The following is a 25832-nucleotide window of genomic DNA, read 5'->3' as shown; positions in this document are numbered from 1 at the left end:
CTAGGATCTGTAGACAGGTTCCCTCTCTCATTTCTGATACTGGTAATTTGTGCTCTCTCTTTCCTGATCAGTCTGACTAAATGTTTGCCAATTTTATTGACCTTCTCAAAGAACCAGATTTTTGTCTCACTGATTTTCTTTTTAAAATTTCATTGTTTTCTGATCTTTATCACTTCATTCTTCTGCTTAGTTTGTGTTTATTTTTCTCTTTTACTCATTTCTTAAAGTAGAAGCTTAGGCCATTGATTTCAAACCTTTATTTTTTTTCTACTATAGAAATTTAATGCTATAAATTTACCTATAAGCAGTTTTATCTTTATCCCATATATTTTGACACGTGTTTTCAATTTTATTCATTTCAAAACACTTTCAAATTTTTCTTTTGATTTCTTCTTTGACCATGGATTATTTATAAGTATGTTATTAAGTTTCCAACATTTTTGTGTTTTCCAGAGTTCTTTCTGTTATTAATTTCTTATTCTGGAGAGAATATATTTTGTATGATATGAATACTTTTAAATTCATTAAGACTTGTTTTTATGGCACAGAATATAGTCTATCTTGGTTAACGTTTTCTGTGCACTTAAAAAATGTGTATTATTCTGTTGGGTGTAAATAACAATTAGATCCAGTTAGTTGACAGTGTTGTTCAAGCCCTCTGTCCTTACAGATTTCCTGTCTCACTGTTTTATCAATCATTGAGAGAGGGGTGCTGAATCTCTTGTAATAATTGTGGATTTCTACATTTCTCCCCTCAGTTCTGTTTTGTTTCACATATTTTGAAACTCTATCATTAGCCTCATAAATTTTGGTAAATTGATCCTGTTACCACTCCTTATTGCTGGTTGTATTCTTTGCCCTGAAATCTAATTTGTTTTATATTTATAAAGGTACTTCAGCTTTGTTTTTATCAGTCTTAACATAGTATAACTTTAGCATTCTTTCACTTTTCATCTATTTATGTCTGAATGTTTAAAGTTGGTTTCTTTCTGGCAATACATAGTTAGCTCTTCCTTTTTTATCTAATCTGAAAATCTCTGCTTTTGAATTGGGGTGTTTTGGGCAGTGAATTCCTGTAACTGTTGAATGGTTGTTCACATCTAAATCTCCCATCGTCTTATTTGGTATTTGCCCCCAGCTCTTCTTTCTTCCCTCTTTCCTTTTACGTCTTCTTATGGACTGAGCATCATTTAAGACTTTACTTTATCTGCTTTGTTGGCGACATCTATTTGTTCTCTTTTCTTTGTTTTTTTTCTCTAGTGGTTGAGGAAGTTTCAAACTTGTATTGGTTTTCTATTGCTCCATAACAAATGACCATAAACTCAGTGGCTTAAAAACAAAAACAAATTTATGATCTCACAGTTTCTTTAGTTAAAAATCCAGGCACTGTGTGGCTGAACTCTCTGCCGGAGGTTTTATCAGACTGAGCGCGAGATGTCAGCCAGGCTGCAGTACTCACCTGGGGCTCTGGGCCTTTTCCAAGCTCACTGGTTGTTGGCAGGATTCACAACAGCCAGTTGTAGGATGGAGATCCCAGTCTCCCTGCAGCTGTCAGTCAGGGACCACTCTCAGCAACTAGAGGCCACTAGCAATCCTTTCCCACATGGTCCCACGGATGTTTACTCTCCTTTCTGCCCAGTCAGAGTACATCTCTCTGACTTTCTCTTTTGTAACCAGCCAGAGAAATCTTTGCTTTTCAAGGCTCACATGATTAGGTCAGTTGCACCTAAAGAAACTCTCTATCTTAAGGTCACTTGGTTTGGGACTTTAATTACATTTATAAATTCGCTTCACAACGGAACCTAGATTAATGATTCACTGAATAACTGGTAGAAGAATTGTGTGTAGCAGGAACCAGAAATTTTACCAAAGCCACGTCAGAATTCCGCCTAGCATGGAATTTATCACAATTTACATTTAAGTAATATTATATCACTTCATGTGTACTGTAAGAATTACGCAAAAGTTATACTTAGATTTCCTCTCTGCAGCCTTTGTGCTCTTGTCATACATTCTACTTCTACATATATAATTTTGTTGTATACGTATCCTGCAATACATTATTATTATCTTTATTTTAAACAGAGTATTATCTTTAAAGAGATAAGAAAAAAATTTAATATTTATCTGGATGTTTACCATTTCTACTACTCTTCATTGCTTAATGCACATGTTATACAGATTATACACATTATACAAGATAGTATATATCCTATATATTATAGAATGTATAGGTGTAATAGAATTTTTATCCATATATGGATATAAAACATATATATAAAGGGATTTATTACGAGGAATTCGTTCACACAATTATGGAGGCTGTGCAGTCCCACAGTCTGCCGTCTGGAAGCCGGAGGCATAGTGAAGCCAGTGGTGTAATCCAGTTTGAGCCTAAGAGCCTGAGCATCAGCACAGTTGATGGTGTCAACCCCAGTCTAAGGGCAGAAGACTGATGTCCCAGCTAAGCCAGCAGGCGGGAAGCAGGAAGGGCAGATTGCTCCTTCCTCTGCCTTTTGTTCTGTTCGGGCCCTCATCAACTGGGTGAGACCCGCTCACACTGAGGAGGGCAATCTACTTTGCTGAGGCCACCAATTCAAACGCTCATGTCATCCAGAAACCCTCGCAGACAACCCAGAAATGTGTGTGATCTGGGCAATTCATGACCAATCAAGTGACACATAAAATTCACCACCACAGATTCTTTTATCCCTAGCTCTCCTATACATGATGACTAACATCCTTTTTTGTTCAAAAATAGAAATAAGAAAATTAACTGCCACTTTTCAGAATTTTCTTCAAAATAAGTTTTAATTCAATATTCAACCACAAGAAGGAAAGGAGCTTTGGTGTAGAGCTGGACAGAACTTAAAATTTGGCATCTAGAGCCCTAGTTTTCAGAGCTTCATTTTCTTATATGTAAAATGGAATCAATAATCTACCTCTGAAAGCTGTGTAGGTGTAATTGGGAATACCGTGAGAAAGCCTGGCCTGGACAATGGGACAAATGATGTACTTATTAAATGTTACTTTGTGTTCCCCCTCTATCTTTTACTAAATTAACCTTGATTAAAATTGTATTTAATACTTGTTGAGAAAAGTACCTGCTCATTGTACAAATTTTTTAAACTCTCAAAATAAATGATAAACTACTTTCCCCATAATCTTGATTTTGAGGGATCACCTCTATTAATGATTACTTGGAATATACTATTTTTTTTAATGATTTCCCCACATATTCTCATTACTCTTTAGTCTCAAAACTACTTGATCAACCTTGTTTTTCACCAAATCTCAATATTTTGGACTTCTTCACCTTGGAACTTTCCTCTCTGTGGGCTGCAGTGGCCTATTTCACTTTTGCAGGACTTCTATGCCACTGTAATTACAGAAAGAAAAAATTATTCTGTCTTCCCTATGTCACCTTCCTGCTGGGCTCCAGAAGGAACCATTTCTTCCAGTCTAGATCAGTTTTCTGATCACCCATATCTCCTGTAACTTTCACTTCAAACTCACAGAAGCAGAATGAAAAATAAAAGGAAAGTTCTGCCTATTTTTATACCGAACATTAGACACTAAAACTTGGCACACACCTATTCAAACAAAATTTTATGCTGAAGCTCAATCTACAAAGGCAGATCTGGTGAACGGTGAGTTTGGAGAAGCACCTGCCTGGAGCTCCTCCTCAGCAGCCCCCCATCTCCTTGTTCCTTGAAGCGGCCCCTGACGTGCCCCAGATATCACAGAGGAGCATCCTCGTACTGTCTTCTTCCAGTCGCGGGAAACGTTTTCTCTGCATGCTTACCTCTCAGTATTTGTTCTTTGGCTTCTTTGCATCACGTAGTGGATTCTTGCTTTCTATAATAGAGCCTTTCTGATGAAGGATCTGCAACCAGAAGAGTATTCTACACAATACAGTAACATCTAAAAACACATTTAAATAAAATATAAGGTGGCTTTTAAGCAAATTATAAAGTGATTTCTTCAGGCATATGTAATATGTATAATGTGGGGAAAGCCTTGTGTCCAGTACAATTTCTAGTTTCATGTTCAATGAAATAGGAGTTTGACAGAAATCCAAAACTTTACTTAATCTCTTGAGAAAATGGCAAACTGGAGACTACAGTTTGTGTACAAATCCTTAAAGATACACTTTGAACATCCCTCTTCTCTCAACCCCTCTCCCATGCCATCTGCTGCCTTCCAAACTCTCACCTCCCTATTTCTACTCCCGTCAAATCTTCTCCAACTTCCAACCAGACAAGATCCTTAGCTGTCTCCCTCATACAGTCTTCTACCCCAGTGCTCCCCTCTGCTGCTGCCTCTCTGCCCTACACAGCTCCTCCCCGCGGTCCTTACAATGCATCATGTTCCCCACCACGTGCGGCTGCCGAAGCAGCCCCCAGGGAAGAAGTCCTCTCCCCTCCACTCCTCTGCTACTGAGAAGTAGCCCCACACGTGAATTTTGGTTATAAAATTATCCACCTCATTACATACCTCCAAAGTCTTCTAATTTATCAATGTTATATCTTCAGAGCTACTATTCTAATTTTGTAAACTGAATGTAATTGGAATTCTATGTGACTCAGCGACTACACTGAGTTGCATTCAAGGAAGCATGGTTCATGAGCCAAAGCAGTTTTAGAACAATTCTAAGCTTGACTTGTCTCTCCCAAAGAACGCCAAAGGATTCCACATCATAAGCTACCTCAACATTTCTCAAAACAACCTTTTCTCTCCTCTCCAGTTCTCCTACCTTTCAGATATCCTGGACCCCAAACTTTTCTCCACTGTCCAGCTCTGATATCTTCTCTCCATGCCCTAGATTTGTACACTGTTCTACTCAATCAAGCAGGCTTGAGAGAAAACCTCACCACCATTTCTGCATCATACCATACAACTACAGGAAGAGTACAGGATCTGAGAACTTCCTGGTCCTCCCTTGAGCCTAAAGGAGTTAAACTTAGAGGTCTTTCAAGTGTAATTCTTTTATTCTGACTCCATTTCTCTCCAGAAATTCTTATGAGAATCTTTTGGAAAACAAAATTCATTACTTTCTTACTCTATTTCCAGTTTGAAAAAAAGAAAGAAAAAAGAAGATAATTCTGATTTTGAATTGTCCCTAGTTTTTAACATTCAGGGGTGTCTTTTAGAAAGATCTAAAAAGAGGAGGAGGGACTACCCAACTTGGAAATGTTCTAGGCATTTGTGGCAGATTTAAATGGAACGATTCTCCCCATTCCTATATACACTCTCATTTCATTTGCAACATGACTTTGCTGCTCCTCCCATCAAGAGATAGCATCTATTTCTCCACCCCTTGAATTAGGCTCAGCCACGTACCTGCTTTGGAAAATGGGACATTAAGAAATGTGATAAGCAGCGGCTTGCAAAGGGCTTGCACACTGGGGCTTCCTCTCAATGTTCTTGCTCCTGCTGTGTAAATAAGCCTGGGCTAGCCTGATGGATGATGAGAGACATGCGGCCTAAGCATCCCCATCACCCCAGCCAACAGCTGCCAACTGCTAGACATGTCAGGAGGGCTGTCTTAGATCACCTAACCTCCAGCTGACCCGTCAGCTGACCATGGTTGTGTGAGCCAACCAGACAGGGATCAGCCAAACCAGACCAGACCAGAACAGCCCAGCCAACTAATCATGAGCGAATTAAATTCGTTTCAAGCTACAAAGTTCTGGGGTGGCATGCTATGTAGCAAAAGCTAACTGAAACAGCATTAAAAATTATTCAATCATTTCTCATGATTAGTTCCACAGACATCTGCTGAATGCCTCTGTGTGTAAGGCTTTCTGCTAGGCACAGGGATCCAAAGCCGAGTAAGACACGGTTTCTACCTAGAGGGGTCCACAATGTAGAGCAGCAAATACATAATGGCAGTGCAGGGTGCTGAATAGTGAAAAAAGGAATTATCAAAAAAAAAAAAAATAGGGACATAGACAAGGGTGACTCATTGGCTTGGGGTGGTCTAGGAAAAAAATAGGTGGCAGCAGAACTGGATCCTCACCAATAAACTGAAATTTACAAGGCAAAGAAGTTGGAGGAGGGGATTCTAGGCAAAGGAAACACAGAGTTCAAGGCTCAGAGACATCAGAGAATACAAAGGGTTTGGGAAATGGTGCAGAAATGTAGCCTGCAAGGGGATGGAATAAGAAGAGATGATTAAAGAGATCCGGGTCAACTAACCTATGCGGTAAGAAGTCTCAACTATTAAAGAAATATCACAAAATTAACTAAATAAGAAATCACTAAAATGAAAAAATTACAACAGGCTTGTTAGAGTATGAATTACTATAATTGTTTTCCTTCCCCCCATTCTCTTTACTTTGGACCCTGTTGCACTGTGTGAGTAAAGCTATCATAGTGCAAGTCTCTTCTTGTCTACCTAATGTCCTGATAGCTTAGTCCACACTAACTAAAGTTATCAACCTCATTCTGTTAAGCTTATTTAATTTTACCTATTGTTGTTCAAGTTGAAGTATACACACATACCTTAATTGGCAGATATATACCCAATTATGAGAGGCATAGTTATTCATAGAGCAATTTAACTTTTTTTTTACACTGATTTAAATCAACAATTTTGTAAAGTCAGCTCCTTAGAATACAGAGGAAACAAACTGGTTTAAAGTAATTTGAAAACACCTCTTCTCCAAAGTCATGAAGGTAAACTTAATTGTTAATAAATGCATTCCTTGAGTAATAGACTATTTCTGATAATGGGTGTTTTACTTTACTAAAGAACATCTCTTTAAAGTGTTTGGAGAAGAGTTATAGCAAGAACCATTTAAAGTGAATCTCTGCCTAAAGCCTTTCTTTCTCTTGAACTTGTCCATTAGTCCAGGGATCTGGTAGAGTTACCAGAAATATAGAAGGAGGAGGAGATGGGGGAGGGGGGAGGGAAAGAGGAAGAAAAGGGAGTAGTAGCAGCAGTAATTCTGTGTGTAATTGTCGGCATGTCACAAGCTTCCAGAATCAAGCCTAGACAGTGTCTGGCATAAGTGCTTAATAAATGCTTGTGGAATGAACACACACTGACAAAACTCGGCTTTGATTTCCCCAAACACAAAATGAGAAACTAAACGATCATTAAAGGACCCACCAATCCCAAGATTCAAATATTTTGCCCATGAGACAATACAAAATACAAAATGTATACATCACTTCAATTTATTAATTTAGTTTTACCTAATACAGCATTGTATTTGCTCTTTAAAAGGAACACAAAGTATAAAACTATAAAAAATAATCCTGAAAATTATACAAATTTTTTTTCAAAGCATGATTTTAAATAGGACCTTTAAAAAGTATGATTCAGATGTGCCACAAGGAATCATAATAAAATGTAAAAGGTGAAAAATAAACATTGACAAGGAAGCCAATTACTCACTGTCACAGTTGTATTAAGTATAGGGAAATCGTGATGAGTAACAACTTTATTTCTGCTGCTGTCAGCAGTACTTATGGGACGGGGTTCATAAATTTCATTAGACCTTTAAACTGAATAAATCTGTCACATTACTAATGCTATAAATTACTTCTAAATCATAGCTTATTTCACAAACCTTGAGAACACTGTACTTTTTGGCTTTGATAATGACTGCAAATACCCCCTTTTTTTGTGGTAAAATACACATAACAAAATTTATCATGATAACCATTTTAAAGTGTATAATTCAGTGGCATTTAGTACATTCACAATGTTGTGCAATCATCACCACTATCTTCTTCTAGAACGTTTTCATCACTCCAAAAGGAAACCAGTACCCATTGAACAGCCACTTCCCACTCTCCCCTCCCCCCAGCACCTAGCAAGCATTAATCCGATTTGTCTCTGAATCTGTCTATTCTGGATATTTCATATAAATGGAATCATACAAGACATGGCCTGTTGTGTCTAGTTTCTTTCACTTAGTATGTTTTTCAAGAAATACCATATGCTTTTGCATTTAAGGAAAAGCCAACTATTAATGTAAATTGTGAGAAAAGGAAGCTACACTGGAAACTAAATGACATCTGAGGTAAGTGAACAAGTGTGTGCAATCACTTCCAGAGTGCAATTCAAGTGTTCAGGACTGACTGGTGCTTAAACACCAATCAAATGAACAATACAACTTTAACACTTTCAAGGCAGCATAAAAATCTTCAGAATTCATGTCCACCCAATTATTAACCATTCAACACAATTTATTTCATATGTCAGAGTTTTTATCATAAAGCTATTGGAATACTGTAGGGGATCAATACCATTCTCTACTTTATTTCAAATCTCTAATACAGGTAACGCTTTTTAAAGTTATCAATTGATATAAAAGACATCCAGTTGACGCAATTAAATATTCGCTGCATAATTTTCCTCTTGAACGATGTAGTACCCTGTTAGTATTTCCATTTCTATGGTTTGATTTCTTTTAATCATATAATGTGGTTAAAACTGAATACTGATACTTCAATTTTTCAATACTACAAATTATTTGTACCTGAGAGACTTTAAAAGAAGCTGAATAAGTTACTTAATCAAATCTAAACTTACTGACCAAAACTACTAAACATAGGCTAATTGGCAGAATCAGTGTTTTAAAACTCTATGTTCTATTATCTAGGTTTTTTGATTGCCTAGTCAGAAAAAGGAAGCCATGGGATTAAACAAGAAATAACAATTAATATGGAAAGGAGGACTTCCATGAAAAACAACGAGGAGGACAGCAAACGGCAGGATCTCTTTTTTTCACCTTCAATGTTGTGAGCAATAACAAATTATTGTTACTGTTCTTATATTATTAGACCCCTGAACAATAGCATAATTAATGCTACTCTTTGACAGGAAGGGGTATAGAAAGCTAACTAGCCAGTTCCTCTGCCAAAGAACGAATCAACACATATATCAATGTATTCATCTGTTTAAGAATCTTGTCTGAGAAAAAAGTCCTAGCAATTTATATTAGAAAAAAGTGAAAATTAAACCTGATGAATTTGCTTTTAATAGGAAAGGACAACTTGACCTGATCCGTTGATCGGTCTTTACGAGTTCAACAGAAATGCAGTTTTATTACTTTCAAACACATACACTATTACTACCACTAGAACCAGCTATGTGTTGAAGAATCATTTTCTATCATAATACTGGCATGCAAATAGGTTAATAAAAAGATATGGGGGATGCTAAAAATGTTATTGGTGTTAGTGAGAAAGAAACTGATTTCCCTTGTTTATGTCGTCAGTTTGCTTCAGAAATGCTTTTCTTCATAGTAAAGAATAGAAACTTCAGTCCAGCATGTCAAAAAGATAAAAAATTATAAAATAGATTTATATCAATGAGTTTTTACTGTATTTCCATAGAGCGTGTTTATGAATCATCCTTATAACCCATTTCTTTGTGGTTTATTAGATTAACGAAAAGTTACTCTCCACATAATACACTGGAACGTCAAACATTCTGAATACAAAATATCAATTTCAAAAAATTCTAAGGGAAAAAGGCACCTCAAGATGCATCTCCATTAATACATCTCAAGTGTATCAACATCTACTTGGCCAATTCATGGAGATTATACATGCAAATCTATGTATAAACAATGAATTTATAGAATTTTACCAATCACAGATGCAACAAAACACTTGTAAAAATCCAGCAAGACCCTAGTTTTTGCACAGGACTTTGAGAGCGACATACCATACTTAGTTAATTTCTACTTTGTTTCCTTTTGGTATTACCCAATAATTCTTTCCAAAACACTTATTAGGAATCAAACACTCTAGGCAACAATATTTTCCAAAGTAATTTCCTTAGATCTAAACGTCCGTTCTCTTTCTGCATTTATAAAGTAGAAGAGTGAGCGCGTCAGGACACACTCCTCTCAGATACCCCAAGACACTCATCAGTACCTCAACTTTGAGTATTTGTTTCTTCACCCATAAAATGGAAACTTGAAAGGTCTTATCTTTTGAACTTACTTTGATCTTTTAAATAAAAACAAATAATTGTGGAAAAGGCGACTAAAAAATCCCCCGTCTTCCCTTAGTTTATTTAGAAAGGAGTTTACTAGAGTCGGCCTTTATTTATACATCTCAAACTTTTTCATTTGGAAATCAAATTTAGATCAAATCCTAACAAAACCCATCACTGAATTATTTCAAACACAATGGACAAGTCACTGATAAGGCGATTGTCTTTAAAGGCATAAATAATATTCTCCTGCATCCCATGCCTCAAGAGCATGTTAAGAAGACTACTTACTTAGACAACCAGCCAAACACCTATCAGACATATTTTTTCCATCACAAGGCTTTTTCTGGCCTTTTGAGAGAATGAAGGCCAACTGCCCTCTTTCTACTGAAATTCCAACACCATCTCTGCAGGTTCCAATCACATCCCCTTCCAATGTGGTGAGCCATGCACGAAACAAATACATTTTTCAATGTGTGCACAGCTATTCCTTAGAACATTTTTCAAAATGAATAAACCCCATGTCTTTCCAGGTTGGGATGCAAAACACGAAGAAAACTGTTTTGCTTCTAAATGCCAAAAACTGCTTTCAAATAGCCAGAAGTAAAAATCTGTTGTCGATACACCATACACCATATCTTCTGGGGATATGGAAGTTGTGTTGAAAAGCCCATTATCTTCAATGTTACTAAGATCCCAATATCTAATGTTAAGGGACAGTTAATAATAACAACATTGATGGGATATGTAGCACAGGGTCAAAGACCAAAAAAGGTTCTATACTACTGGTAAAACAGAAACCCAATCTTTAATATCTCTTACTGATAGGGTTGACAGGATTTCTACAAATATTTTTGTAGGATTTAATCCAGTATTTGTCTACTTCTACTGTCTTCACTTATCCTAGAAATCTAAAACGTTCACATGACTCGGCAACTACTAAACAAGAGAATGAATAAAGACTAGGCTAAATGTTAGTGCTTAATGAACTAGAAGTTGCACTGCAATTTACCTTGAACAGAAGAAACACTAGTGAAATACTAGTAATAACAGTACATTTAAAATACCAGTAAATACTATTTTTTAAAAAAATGTCCACCAACCATGGCACCCAATGTATTTTGTCATATGTCTGCAAGATTGAGACAACACACATCATTTAACTATTAACTAATATTAATAAATTACCATTACTCTTAATTTTGGATTCTACCATGTACGTAAATACACACATATACCTGCTCCAAGAAGACATCATTCACGAGAAGAGCTAGCATATCTCAAGCTTTCCTCTAAATTCTCATACTTTACTGTGCACCAGAACCACCTGGAGACCTTTGTTAAAACAGATAGATGGTTCCCACCCCAGAGTTTCTAATTCATTAAGTCTACAAGAGAGACCTAAGAATTTGCATTTCTAACAAATTCCCAGATGATGCTGATGCTACTGGTCCAGGGACCACACTTTGGGAACCACTACTGTAAGGGATCTGTGAGTCTCAAAAGCCAATGGGGGGGCGGGGAGATTAAGCCAACAGGCAGTTCTAGGGAAGGAGGCAGAGGAGGGAAGGAGGAAGAAGATAAAAGCGAATCAGATATTTCCCTCCATCCTGATACTTGCCCTTTATCTTGCTGGTTAGCAAAGACTAAGGAATTAACAAAGACTTCTCAAATAATTTACTTGGCTTACATAGAAACCTTTTCATGCTTAAAAGGCTAGATTGTTCCCATTACAAGTTTTAGAAAAATAATATTGCCTGAAACCCTTCAGCCTTTCAATACCCTTAGGTGGGACTACTTTCAAGAAGATACTGAAAGGGCTCAAAAAACTACCTCATGAGTTTTCCACAATAAAAAAAAAATTTAACGCTCACCAGTAAAAGACAGGTGAGCAGTGATAATCAACAAGAAACTCCTAGAACATGCAGAAAATCCACACTATAGAAACAATATGATGGTCTGGAATTTGTCAAACAAGTATTAAAATTTTATTTACGTGAAAGCTTTTCTTTTTAAGTTACTGAGCCATATAAATGGAAAATATTAATTTTATTAGAATTTGAACAAATGTTGCACAAAGAAAACATTTTAACAAAATAGTATGGTGGCATAACAAACAAAAAAGAAAATAGCCAAAGATGTGTAAAAGAAATAGAATGTGGAAAAATGTTAAATATTGCATGATCCAGTGTGGAAACAAGTCTAAACTTAAACACCAAGGATTTTAAAAAGCACAACCATAAAACAGAAAGTTAATGTTTGTGCTATCCTAACCAGACACATTCTTCAGCAAAACTTTAAAAGGCAAAGTTACATTTTACAGTATTTGATATCTTATTTCTGACATTTTCAGAAATGGAGAACTGTTTATGGAACTCAATCTCACAGCTGAAAAAGAAACTTTAAGTACTGAGAAATAAATATTCTACCAGTTAAAGTATTCTACCACTAAAATGACAGGTGAGGCAAAACAACTGATTAGTCTTTAGTGCTACATTTTTCAATTGTAATAAGGACTTGATCCAAACAAAACAAGTCTTAAGCAATTCAGAATTCTCTTTTAATGCCCAAGGAACGCCTCTGCCCAGCCTGACTGCCATATATGGGAATCAAGAAGCTAGTAACAACAGAGCACTGTCAGGGACAAATGTAGGAAGAGAAGACACAACCGGGCTTTGATATTTTATAACAAGGTAACTTGTCACCATTTCAGACTACCAAATGCCAGAAGTTACTTAAACAAATTTAAATGCATGTCCCCATCTCTGCAATTGGTTTCTAAATACAGTATATTCAGTTTTTTTTACTGCCCACATCAGATTAATAATAATATAAACCGATTTGAAAACTACAATAAATATTTCAAGACTAGGTCTTTGAATATTTTGCTGTTATACCTTGATCTTTACGCAAAGATGCAATTCTTACTTTTTTGGTAGAGAAGTCTATGAGAAATTAACCTGGAAATGTTTTAAAGAGATTGTCAACCAAGACAGGTTTCCACATTTCATGATTGTCATCTTACAAAGATACCAAATTTCACATTTTTAAATGTCTTAAAACAACATAATTGTGATTTTTATAAACATCAAAAGGCAAAAATTTAAAATGCATATGAAAAAAGTTAAGCCCTTTGTATTCTATCTGAAATTTATTCATACAATACGTCCAATTCAAACTTAAAATGAGGTATATTTTCTTCTCTCCAAATACCAATGAAGTTTCAAATTAAAGTCAAGTCACAGGCTTTTTGTTCATTTTTTGCTTCAACCTGTCACAGAACGCACAGCTGTGGGTCTTTGGATGCGGCATCTAACAATAAAGAAGGCTGCACATGGTCACTGCCTGTAGAGTTGGAAATATCTAAGGTGAAAAGATTTTTGTGGATTATTTTTAAAACATGATAAATGGCATTACCAAACATTAGTCATGATTTTAAATATCGTGGAAGTACATACAGAGGTCCCTCGGTATCCATGGGGGCTTGGTTCCAGGCCCCCTCAGATACCAATATCCACAGATGTTCAAGTCCCTTATACTTGTATATAACCTATGCACATCTTCCTGTATATTTTAAATCACCTCCAGATTACTTATAATACCTAATACAATGTAAACGCAATGTCAGTAGTTTTATACTGTATTATTTAAGGAATAATGACAAGAAAAAAAGTCCGTACTTTTTTCAGTACTGTACTGTGTTCACTACAGACACAACCATCATAGGCCTTTCCATCCACAGTTGGTTGAATCTGCTTATGTGGAACCCATGGATACGGAGGGCCGACTATATTAGAGATCATCCATGTATCAACTGTATAAGGGGAGCAGTGGAAAATAAAAACCGTATAATGATCTTATGGAAGTATTTAAGTAAGTGAATGTTTTTATCTGAAAAACCTATGCCGCAAAAGTTTGAATCAAAGTTTTGCTTTTTGAATGCATGGGTTGCAACCCACAGAAAACATGAGGAATAAATTGTTTGGTCAGGATCTTGTTAGTTTAAGAAGCAAAAAATTTAAGAACCAAAATATGCACACCATTAAAAATACTACTTCTGAAAATTATGTAGCTAAAAATTAAATCACCCTGTCCAGCAAGTTCCAAAAATTTCACACATTTCAAACATTAAGGCAACTTTTTTCCAACTAAACAGTACTTTATAAAAATATATGTCACTTCAAAACATTATATACATAGTGACAATAAATTTAGCTAGTTGTAACTTTACTACATTAATAAAGTGTCACACATTACAAAGAAATTATACTAGGTGCTTGCATGTATGTGCAAGTGGAGTTACAGTTTTTAAAGGACAGGTTTTAAAACTGAGCGAAGTGAACGTCCTTCTTTAGTGAGCTCTCGTGTCACACACATACACGGCAATGGGATGGCTTCCTCTCGTTTCTCTACAATATTGTAACTGCATTTCTTCAAGTGGTCAGCCATGCTTAGGATGTCAGCAAATTTCCATTCATTAACAGAACAAAATGCAGTACTGAATCGCCATACCTAAAAGAAAATTCTACTTCAGATTTAAACAAGTCAATTTACAAGAATCAAAACACACTTCTCGCTCTAACTGCACACATTCTGAGTGTCAGAGAAACATCCAACATGTATAGAGTTCCAAGCAGTTAGCTACAAAACTGAAAAGTAGTAGCTCCATTTGGATACAAATCTGCTTATCAAATATTTACAGGACAATTCATTTCTATGACATTATGACTTCAAGAAATGTAATAATCAAAAAGAAAATATGCAGCATTAAAAAATCACATCCAACCTGGCTTAAGCAATTTTTTGAAACTCATAACCTCATGAATTCAGAGCTACTTCCTGAAATAATACATATTGCACACTCTTCCTTCATCCCATCCAACTGGCCAGAAGGAACTATCCATAGTCTGGAGATACTGACAGTGCAAGTGTAATTTTTTCTCCAAGTCTTTCTCTCGTTCCTGTTACACTAGATAATATAGCGTATTAGTGTATTAATATAGTATGGTACACTATGAAGCATAGTAAAAAATACACTATAGTACTGTGCCAAGGTACCTTATCTTTCCACAATTTTAAGTACTAAAGATACCTAGTAATATTCAGGAATACAACTGCATCAATTTGTTCAAAATGTTTCTGAATATTTATATAAAAAGAGCTTTTATAAAATGAATCTTACTTTACTCCATAACATCGTACATGCATTTCTAGGCAAAATATTCACTTGCCATCCCTGTTCATGTGTCTGCTGGTAAAAATATGGGCTACTTCCCCTTTTGCCCATACAGCAGCTCCCAGTCCTGAAGCACTGTCATCTTATTAGTCAAGCAACAACTGTTGTGGCCCCCTCTCATCTTTACAACTCAAAGTATAAAGCTACCTGGACACAGGTAACAAGCATGAATGGAGCAGGACAGGTCTAGGCACCCTACTGAAGCTCATCAACAGGCAGAGGTCTTGAGAAGACTAACGGTTAGAGAAGACTGAACACATGGTAAACAGCAGATGCTCTAGAAAGTGGAAGTGGATCTGAGTGCAGTACTCATCAGAGCTTCTGAGGCAAGGAGGGGAATGCCTTCCAGGGGGGCCGGATGCCTTCAAATTCTGTGGAAGCATGATTTCTCAGCTGACAATAGAAGTCACCACTGTTCAGCATGAACAGTATTTACTTGCTGTTCTGTCAATTTCCCTGCACGGAGTCAACCCCAAAAGTCAGTGAAGGCCTAGAGAGAGGCTACCAACAGACATCAGAGATGTCACTAGCCTCCCTTACAGTTCTCCATATTCACGAAACTACAAGAAGAATTGGGAGTTTTTGTTAAGCTTCAGTAGAACGAATTAGCTGAAAGATTCAATGGTGGCAGACAGCTTCCCTACTTCCCTTCTTTTTTTAAAGACTGGCACCTGAGCTAACATCTGTTGCCAATCTTCTTTTTTTCCCTTCTTCTCCCCAAAGCCCCCCAGTACATAGTTGTATATTCTAGTTGTGGGTCCTTCTGGTTATGCTATGTGCGATGCCACCTCAGCATGGCTTGATGAGTGGTACCATGTCCACGCCCAGGATCCGAACTGGCGAAACCCTGGGCTGCCAAAGTGGAGCACCCAAACTTAACCACTCAGCCATGGGGCCGGTCCCATCCTACTTCCCTTCTTAATCCCTACACAATTACGAGTCTAGTGGAACAACCTAAATGGATGGCTCCTACCTCCTGATAGTAACCATTTCTTAGTAATGGGCCAATTTTTCAATCAAAGGATCCATCAAGTACGTAATTAGTGTCTGCCATATGGCAGGTGCTGGGCTAGGCAGTACACATTTTGGTTCCCAGAGAGTCTCACTTCTCAAGGACTTAGTACAGTCTAATGAAAGAAACTGACAATTCATCAGTGAATTTCACAACAGCATGGTGAGCGCTTTAGCCGGAGTCTAGAGAAGGGGTATATAATGGGGCACCACACCAACACTGAGTAGTGCGCCTCCCTGAAGGCTTCAGGGTGGGGCTCCAGAAAGCTTTCCTGAGGAAGTAAGTCTGAAGAGTAAGCAGGATCTAGCAAAGAGGTGAAGATCACAAGCTCCAGAGATGGTTCCCTAGGTCTGAGCCATCAACTAGTTGGACAAGTTACTTAACCTCTCCAACTTCAGTTTCTTCATCCATAAAATAGTGACAGTACATTAGATAAGTTAACAAAAGTAAAATGCTTATTAGCACGCTGTCTAGCATGTTACAAGTGCTCAAATGTAGGTATTAGAGACAGCACACTAAAGGCCGTAAGGTAAGAAAAAAACATCAGGCAACTAAGTAAATTAGCATGGCTGGAATATAAAGTGACAAGAGGAAATTGAAGGGTGAGTAGGACAAAATTATAAAAAGTCTCCAATGTTCCTTAAGAAGTCTGTCTGTATCCCATGGCAATGGATAAACATTTAAAGTTTTTAACCACTGCAGTGTAAGAACTCTATTTAAGAAAATATTTACCACTCTAGCTCTTCTGCAGAGAACATGTGGAGAGGGACCCAACTGGAAACAGAAACCCAGTAAGGAGGAGGCTATGGTGGTGATCCAGGAGAGAATGCAACGTGGGACAAGCTAGGGACAGGGCAGAGGACACAGCAAAGCAAACCTGAGAGGTGGGAAGGAGGGAGACTCCAAAGGACTCTGTAATTGTCTAGATACGGAAATAAAGGGGGAAACGGGACAACTCTAACTCCCAAATTCCCAGTTTAGGCAATCTGACAGATGATAATGCCACTTTCAGAGATTAAGAGAGGTAGAGAAATAGAGTAGGTTGGACACGTCAAGTTTAATGACGCTGTGAAATAATCAAGTAGAGACGTCCAGTAGATGCTTGTATATAATGGTTTGGAGTTCAGAGGAGAAAATGGCCAGGATACAGATGTATGAGTAATTTGCACGAATGATGGCAACTTAAATTCCAAGAGTAGATGAAATTTCCTGCAGGAAAGAGAATCCCCAGAAAATATTTCACCTCATTGCTCAATATGAGTGGTCAAGGACAAAAGAGGCCACACTCAGTGTCCCATCCCAAATGGGAGAAAGACACCAAATCATCCAGAAAACAAAAATACACACATATATGCAGCAAGAAGCAAAGCTTCTGCCACTGGAATTCCCTTTTGGAAAAAAAAATCATAAATAATTTTAGTGTGTTCATTTATTGGTCAAAGCCTCAGAGAACACAGAAGTAGATGTAGAATTCTGAAAAACAATGAGTAAAAGAAAGGGAAAATCTAATGGTGGTAAGAACAAAGTAGCCAGAAACTTGAACCCTGTACAACCAATGTAAAGTGTATCACATTTTTTTACACTTTATAAAATGCAAAGTTTCATATTATAAATGTTCTAAGGTGAAAAACATCTTCAATCAAAGATATCTGTAATGCCCTCTAGTTTCTACTGGACGATGCCTCAACTAGAAGGTGGGCAAAAGTGGGTATCACAGGAGAAATGGTGGAGCCAGGATTTGTTCCCAGATCTGCCTAAATCTCCAGCTCAGCTTCCAGTATGCAGTGCCCCCTTGTACTGTACCAATGCCAGAGTCCCCCCGACAACATTAAATCCTACTGCCCTCCTATGTTTCACTTCAGCCCGATGCATTTCTACATCCACCATTTATGTTCTCTATCTCCCAAACACTCCACTGGTCACTTACTGGTAGTAGTAGTCACAACTTTTTCTCATCTCTCCCTACTTAAGTTCTACCTGAAACAACCAAGTTCTAAGAAAGAAAGTGCTAAAAATGGAGAGAAACTGCCAATTGTAAGCAGTAAAAAACCTTCTCCTGGCTTCCTCCATTGCCCTATGGTGGAAATGTTTCAGACGGAGCCCAAATTCAGTGGTTAACATGGACTTGGACAAAGGAGTTGTTACAGAAGAACTGAATGCATACAGGACTACTCAACTGAAGAAATAGCAGTGGCCTCTGCCATATTAAATTAGAATCCAGTTCTAGGATGTCTGCAGTAAATATGAAATTATGACAAACAATTCTAACTATCTTAGTTTTTCATTAATTATCATTATTTTAAAAAATGGGTCATATCAAGTTTTAAGGATGGTCGATTTTTCAACATATTAATTTCATTAACTCAGCAACATTATTAAGCGCCTATTATATGTCAAATAAGGGGTTGATACAGTTAAGATTCAACTAACCTTTTCTTTAATCTGCCATGATGAATTTCCTTCTGGATACTTCCTTTTCCCCCACTGCAGTATGACCATTCCACGAGACTGAAGCAGACTGCCACACACATCCCTCATTAACCTGGATACACACGAGAGCTGGCATAAACTGAAGCCATCGAGAAAGCTTGCAATATGTTGTAGGACCTCAAAAGGAAGACTACTTAGATGGTCACTATGTAATCCCAACACACAGTTTCTAGCAGGCTCTACTAACACTGTAGACACACATGGCTGAACTCCAAATGACCTCAAATGGTGGTCATGTATAATCTTTGCTCCTTGTGTTGATGGACAAAATCTACGCTGAGAGTAGGTACAACCATAGTATGCTAAAGGGCACCTCTGTTCCATCCAGCCATTGAGTCCAGCATGAATGTCACCATGCACGTTCTTAAAATGTGAAGAAAATTCTTTCCTTCTAAACAATTGTCCACAAACAAATGTAAACATCGAACGCTGTTTGGGTTGGTACCTAGCGACACATTCCAATACTAAATCCAGCCCAAGTGTCTGAAAAGGACTTGGATTTGAAAGCTGTGGGTTGGCATGATCACAAGCTGAAGCTGAAGCAATTTCCCCAACCATTGTATTTGTAGCTAATATTGCAGATGGAAGTGAAAAAGTCTGAGTCCCAAAGTCAATGTGATAAACATCAACCATGCGACTATCAGATATACCCCTCCCCCCTGGAGAATCTCCCAGACAAAACAGCAACGCTGCTGTGATCAGGTCTATTCCTTGGAGGCCCATTGGATCTTCTGCAACTTCCAAATCTGATGTATCTACTGCTTTATCTTCCTTTGGTTTAGCCCAACTTGAATTAGAAAGAAATTTGAATGAAGGAGGATGACTGAAAGATAAGACATCCGCATTCCTCAAGTCCCCCAAGTCTGCTTTTCTCCCACACAGCTCTCCTTCATGCTCATCATCTGGCACGAGGCTGTGCTGGACTGTGCCATTAGGCAAAGCATTAGACGGTATTACTTCCCTAAATTGTGCTGCTACTGAAAGTGAACTGGAAGGTTTTGAAGTGCCATCTGATGCTACACATTCTCCATTTGTTAAGTTACTTTGTTCTGAATCACCATGTAAATTCTGGTTCTGGTCTAAGACCTGTGTACATATATTTTCCAGAGGAAAGCCATTACAAAGAGCAGAAGTGCCATAAGAACTAGTATTCAAGTCACATAATAAATCACTTGAACCATTTTGTTCAGACTGGGCATTCTGACTGATGTCGTTATGGTCAATTCCACCTACTGCTCCTATCTCATCCTCATAAAGGTGGTCCTGGTCTTTCAAGTTTCTATTCTGTAAGCTTTCTCTGGCATTTTGTTCTTCATTCATGTCATTTGGGGAAGCACAAAGACTCGAACTTAACATGCCAATGTCTCTTGTGGCGGTATTCAGGATATCTAAAGCAGCAGCCAAACTTCTGGTTGTTTCTACAGTAGCTTGATAAAGTGCACCATAAGATTCTTCATCAACAGACACCAAACCATTAGCATGTGGTATTTCTGGGATACTTGATTTAACTGAGATTTGTTCTCTAGGTTCTGATACTTTATCAGTCGCTTTTGACATCATGGTGGCTACTTTGAGAGATTCTAAAAGCATCCTTTGGTCTTGAAGGGCCAAGGCCATATCTAATTGCGCCACTTCATCGACATCTCTGCTTAGATTTTCATACGACTTCCGGTCTGCATAACTAACTGGCCACCGGTTCCACTCCATAGTACAGCACACCACACTTGCAGGACACGTTTCCAGATGTTCAGCAACTTTATTTCGAGCCATTGTAAATGGACATCCAAAGTCACTATTTAAGCAAGGCACTCGTTCAAAAGGACATAAAAGTCGATGTTCATCAGCTTTACAAGAATGGAAAACTGCTCCACAAACCAGTGGACAACCAATCAAGTCACAGGAAACCCCAGGCTCTGGTCGGGTCATACACCGTCTACTGACACAATTCACACAGTGCGAATGCTGCAGCTCCTCCTCCATAATGACGAGTCTGGCTCTAGTTGTTGAGATGGAAAAAAGATAAGAAGTTAGGCAAAAAGTGGTCGATTTTTAAAAACTGTTTCACAACACATTTCACAAGTTTATTTTACATATAATCAATCCATCTTGAAACAACTTAAGCACTTTAATTCAAGTAACAATTCAAAAGTTCATTTTTACATACCATATAGCAAAACACCTAAAAGGCCAAATGCTTCAAAATATGATACTTAAATTCTAGTACGTTGTGTAGTATACAAATTAATGCCTAAACAAGTCAATGCATATTTAACTTTTAGATTTCAGAGAATGCTTTAGCTTTTACCTTTTTAATTTCAACTAAACTGATTTTTTTTTTTTTGGAGGAAGATTAGCCCTAAGCTAACACCTGCCGCCAACCCTCCTTTTTTGCTGAGGAAGACTGGCCCTGAGCTCACATCCATGCCCATCTTCCTCTACTTTATATGTGGGACACCTACCACAGCATGGTTTGCCAAGCAGTGCCATGTCCACACCCAGGATCCCAACCAGCGAACACCAGGCCACCGAAGCAGAACATGCAAACTTAATCGCTGTGCCACCAGGCTGGGGCTCAACTAAACTGATTTTGATGTACCCTACATTGCAGAGATCTCATCATATTCCTAAGAGAATATTCTGAATTTCATGAATATACTAAACTAAAACTTCATTAGTTTTCTTTTTATTCCCTCTAAATATATGAATTCATTAACAATTTTGTCTATTGATCTCTCCTTCTACATATTCCTTAATAAATTCTACAAAAAAATCAACAGAGTAAGCCTTAATTAAAACATATAGGGAATTCACCCTAAAAATATAAGTTCTAGCTCCATTTCTGTGGCTGTGGGCAAATCACTTATGTTGGGGGCCACAGTTTCCACTCACTAAATACCTATTTATTAACTGCTACATACGAGGCACTGCGTCTGGTGTGGCAACATAAAGATTAGTAAGACATGGTGCCCCTCCCTCAAGGAGCTACAGCAGGAGGTCAGAGACAACAGTAAAAATCACGTCACATTATGTGATCAATGACAGAAGTAAAATGCGAACACAGAGAAGATAATGATCAGTATGGGTAGGGGCTAGAGAAGAACTCACAGGAGTCTTGAAACACGAGAAGTCTTAAGTCTAGGAAGGTAGGGACTGGAAAGGAAAAGAGGCATTCAATGCTGAAGTAACAGCAAATGCAAATGCAGAGAAGGAAGAACTGGCAAAACATGCTCAGGGAACCTCAAGTTTCCTAATAATGCGGGATCACAGGGTGAAATGCAAGGGAGCTGTGAGAGATGAGGCCCGACAGGAATCAGGCAAATCATGAAGACTGTGCTATCTGCCCCTCTAAGGAGTTCAGACTTCAGTTGGAAGTCACTGAGGATTTTAAGTAGAGAAATAGCATCCACATAGCTACATACAAATTCCATGAGGGGATTACAGACATCTAATGGTCTTTCCTGCTTTGATCAAGAAAAGTTTTATACAAAAATAAGAGAAAGCATCACCACATGTTGGTTTAATTAGAATCACTTGAGCCTATTCAGTGTCTTTTTTCCGTAATGTTTAACTGCTCTACTAGCTTGCTCCTATTAGCAGGGGAAGCTGACAGGACTATTTCATCTTTAAAAACCTAGAGAATAGAACAATATCCCCTTTTTGGTACTGTTCTTTTTTCCTGTTCAGTCAAGCTTTCAGAAGAAAAACAAAAAGCCCCTCTAACCTCGCCTACTCTCCAGCCCTCTAATCTGGCTTGTTTTCACCATCCCTCACTAAATCTGCTCTCCCGAGACCCTCAGTGCTAAATCCAACGGCACTCTTCCCAGACCTCATCTTCCACAGCCGAAACATCATCATGTTGACTCCTCTTTGAACTATTCTCTTTCCTTACTTTTCATGATGTCACATTTCCCCGGGTGTCCCCCTAACTCTCCTGTTATTCCTTCATCTTTTCTTCTATAATATTGCTCTTCGGGGATCCACGTGATTTCTTGCTCATTCTATACATTCTCCCTGAGTGTTCTCAATTTCTCATAAGCTTCAACGAGACCCATAGGCTGAAAACTCATCCACACCTCCTGCCCAGATCTCTCTTCCAGATTTCAGATCTCTGCAGCTACTTACTTACCATATATATCTCTACCTGTATATGGCACAGGCAACTCACCTCAACATTTCCTCAATTAAATAACATTATAGCAGATAATCACTGTCTGGATAAGAAGCCAATTCTTAGCCTATTTTCTCCACTTCAGTGCATAAAAGATTGCCAGCTGACATATTTTTTCCATAAATTCTATCTTGGTTCCAAGCGGCTAACGTAACCTAATTACTCCCCAAATTACTATTTCTTTTTCTCCAGTCCAGGCTTGATTTCTCTCAAACTAGAATAACAAAAGTCTATCTATTACTGACAGAGCTTTCGTTGATTAGAGAGGTTCTGGGTTGGTATTACAGTGCTTAACGGGGGGGGGGGAAAACTCACACATTTAACAACAAAACTCTATTTTTAAATTATGTTTAAAAAATTATGAGTTAATACTTTTGAGTGTTTAATCCCACAAATTTTATAGGTAAGGACAGAACATATGAATTAAAAGTAAACATGTTAAACGAGTCATAAGAGAAGAAATGGCAGACTAATGATGACAAACATTTGTAAATTAAGTAGATATTCAAAGAGAAACTTTAATAAGAATAGAGACAAATTTCACTGAGTGATTAGATTGTACAAACAGCTGTAGCTTTCTTATTTTGCAACAACCAGACTCACATACTGAAGGTTATAAGCTTGACTGTTACTAAGAGAGAAACCTAAAAATACAAGCAGTCCGACAGCAGTGACCACTGCCCTCAGAACTTGTAGGGAGACTTTATGTTACGTGCACATCACATGACCACACAAGGCAGAACACATCTCAAAAACATTACTTAATTCAAAAGCGTTTAAAATAGCAACTGTGACAAACAACTGAGTTAAATGCAAAACAGCAACAACTTTGAAAGGTAGAAGCAGAGGGCTCTCAAGCTTCAAAATAAGTAGCTTCTTTCACTTTATTCTGCTCTGAATAAGAAAAATATTTAAAAAAATAAAAATAAAAGCATCCACAGCAATGAGTCCCCAATATTACTCATTGAAGTCGACTAGAGCTAAGGAAAAGGGAACACTAATCATGGGCCTATTTTACCCTTCTTTACCTATTTCACGCCACTTAATCCTCACAACCCAGAGGACCTAGGTTCAGAGAGGCTAAGTGACTTACCCAAGGTCAGGTACCTAGTAAGTGGCAGAGCCAGGATTTAAATGTGTATCTGATCAATGCACACGGACAATAACAAACATGTTTACTTATAAAAGTTTAAGAAAATAAGGCAGCACTTCAGTGCCCGGTGATCCAATTTTAAGATGTTATTTGAGGAATGGAGATTACACAACTTTGCTTGTAGTTTATTCCAACACTTAATCACCCCTGTGGTCAAGAAACATTTTTTGGTCCTTTCTAGTTATAACAGCACATTACTTTGCTTTGAATATAAGTGTTTTAAATTATTTCAAAAATAATTTACATCTATAATGCTCAGTATAAATGTATGGAACAATATAAATTTAGCAATTCTCAAAACAGCTACACAAGGAAGCTTAATTCCATTTTATAACTAAATATATTAAGAAATAAGTTAAGAGAATGCACTAGACAATACCCAACGAGTATTCTAGGGAGAGAATCCTCAGCTTCAGAATTTACAACTTCCAAGTTCTAATCAAGATCGCTACTATCAAATATGCCTCACAAAGCATTTCACAATTGCTCATAAATCCTGTGAAACGGGTTGAAAACATCAATCCCCGATTTATCAGTTGCACAGTGACACAGCAGGCCCAGCAGAAAACATGTCGCTAAAACTGAGGCTTCAAATTCAAGATGAGCTTAATTTAAAACTCCTTAATATTAAGTTTTTTAAAAACTCTCTTGAGAAAGAACCTTAACATTCCAAATAACATCTCTATTAATTTACACTTCAAGTTGAGTGCCTGGAAAAGTTTCACTAGACTAGAAAATACCTGTAAATGATTAAATGCTTTACAGTATTTACACATAAAAATACAGTTGCAATTTTCTCTAACAGAAATTTACAGCCAACACATACCCTGTGGCTGACTAGCAATCCATAAAAATAATTTTAAGACATGACATTTCCTGATACAATGAAATAAGGGTTGTCATTTAGGCTATGTCTAGACATAAAGATACTGCCCTCAGAAAAGCATTTATTTTTCCAAATTCATTGCAATACATAAGGAGATAAATAAACAAAGCATTGCAAATTAGCACAACTTTAAAATATGTTAAGTCAAGTCGCCCAAAGTACTCAACACAGCTTGCTACCCCTGGCTGTTCTTAACGTCTGCCTCAGCCTCTGAGACACATACATATACATATATACACACACACACACACACACGCACATGCATACAGGCATGCACGCGCACGTGTCCCTCTCTCTCCCTCCCCAACTGCTGCCTCAAATTTTTACGTCTCAGTTTAAGTGTTACTTCTCCACATACTCAAAGGCAAGGTGTGGATCCCATGTTATATTATGTGCTCATTACACACTGCATTTTTCCTTGGTAATACTAGTCACAAGTGTAAGTAAATTATCCTGTTTAATATCTACTTCCACAGGAAAATTATAAGCTCCATGAAGAAGGCAGGATGATCTTTGTTTCATTCATTCTCCTATTCTCTGTATTCAAAACTGTGCCTCAATTAGAGCCTCCTTTATTTTAAAAACATGAAGAAATGAAAGACTTATAATACAAGAAGCAACCCAATGAATCCCAAAGCAAGATTCTTGATTTCATAGAAAACTACATACTTCACAAAAAGATACCACCTTATAGATCTAGCAGGTACCAGACAATCAGATTGAGTCAAAATTACCTCACTGTACCAGCTATAAAAAGTCAATAATGCTCAAATATTTACTGAGCAGCTAGGTCTTAAGTTCTAGGTATTATATATGAAGTAAGACAAATAGTCTATCAAAAAGCAAATCAAAGAAAATTAATTTCAATCTTCTACTGCTTTAAAATCTTTTTCTTCTTTTTTGAGGAAGATTAGCCCTGAGCTAAC

The 25832-nt window shown here is 37.5% G+C and overlaps 1 protein-coding gene across 2 annotated transcripts in view; it reads right to left on the bottom strand.

Annotated features, from left to right (window-relative positions):
• Window positions 1-494: 494 nt before the first annotated feature.
• FBXO30 (F-box protein 30) overlaps window positions 495-25832 on the bottom strand; it is a 28227-nt gene continuing 2889 nt past the window's right edge. Inside the window, exons 2-3 of one of the 2 annotated variants that reach the window (XM_023633118.2) lie at window positions 18640-20695; window positions 495-3886 (exon numbers count right to left, since the gene is read on the bottom strand). In XM_023633118.2, the coding sequence (XP_023488886.1) occupies window positions 3809-3886; window positions 18640-20679 (2118 nt within the window). In that variant the 5' untranslated portion in view covers window positions 20680-20695 and the 3' untranslated portion in view covers window positions 495-3808. Of the gene's footprint in view, window positions 3887-7169; window positions 14474-18639; window positions 20696-25832 lie in introns of those variants that run through there. The other variant, XM_023633117.2, reaches the window with a different exon arrangement.

The sequence above is a fragment of the Equus caballus genome, chromosome 31 (assembly GCF_041296265.1).
Source record: "Equus caballus isolate H_3958 breed thoroughbred chromosome 31, TB-T2T, whole genome shotgun sequence".
Lineage (NCBI taxonomy): Eukaryota > Metazoa > Chordata > Mammalia > Perissodactyla > Equidae > Equus > Equus caballus.
Note: the sequence above shows the minus strand (reverse complement) of the source record. Positions and strands in the feature narration are given on the sequence as shown.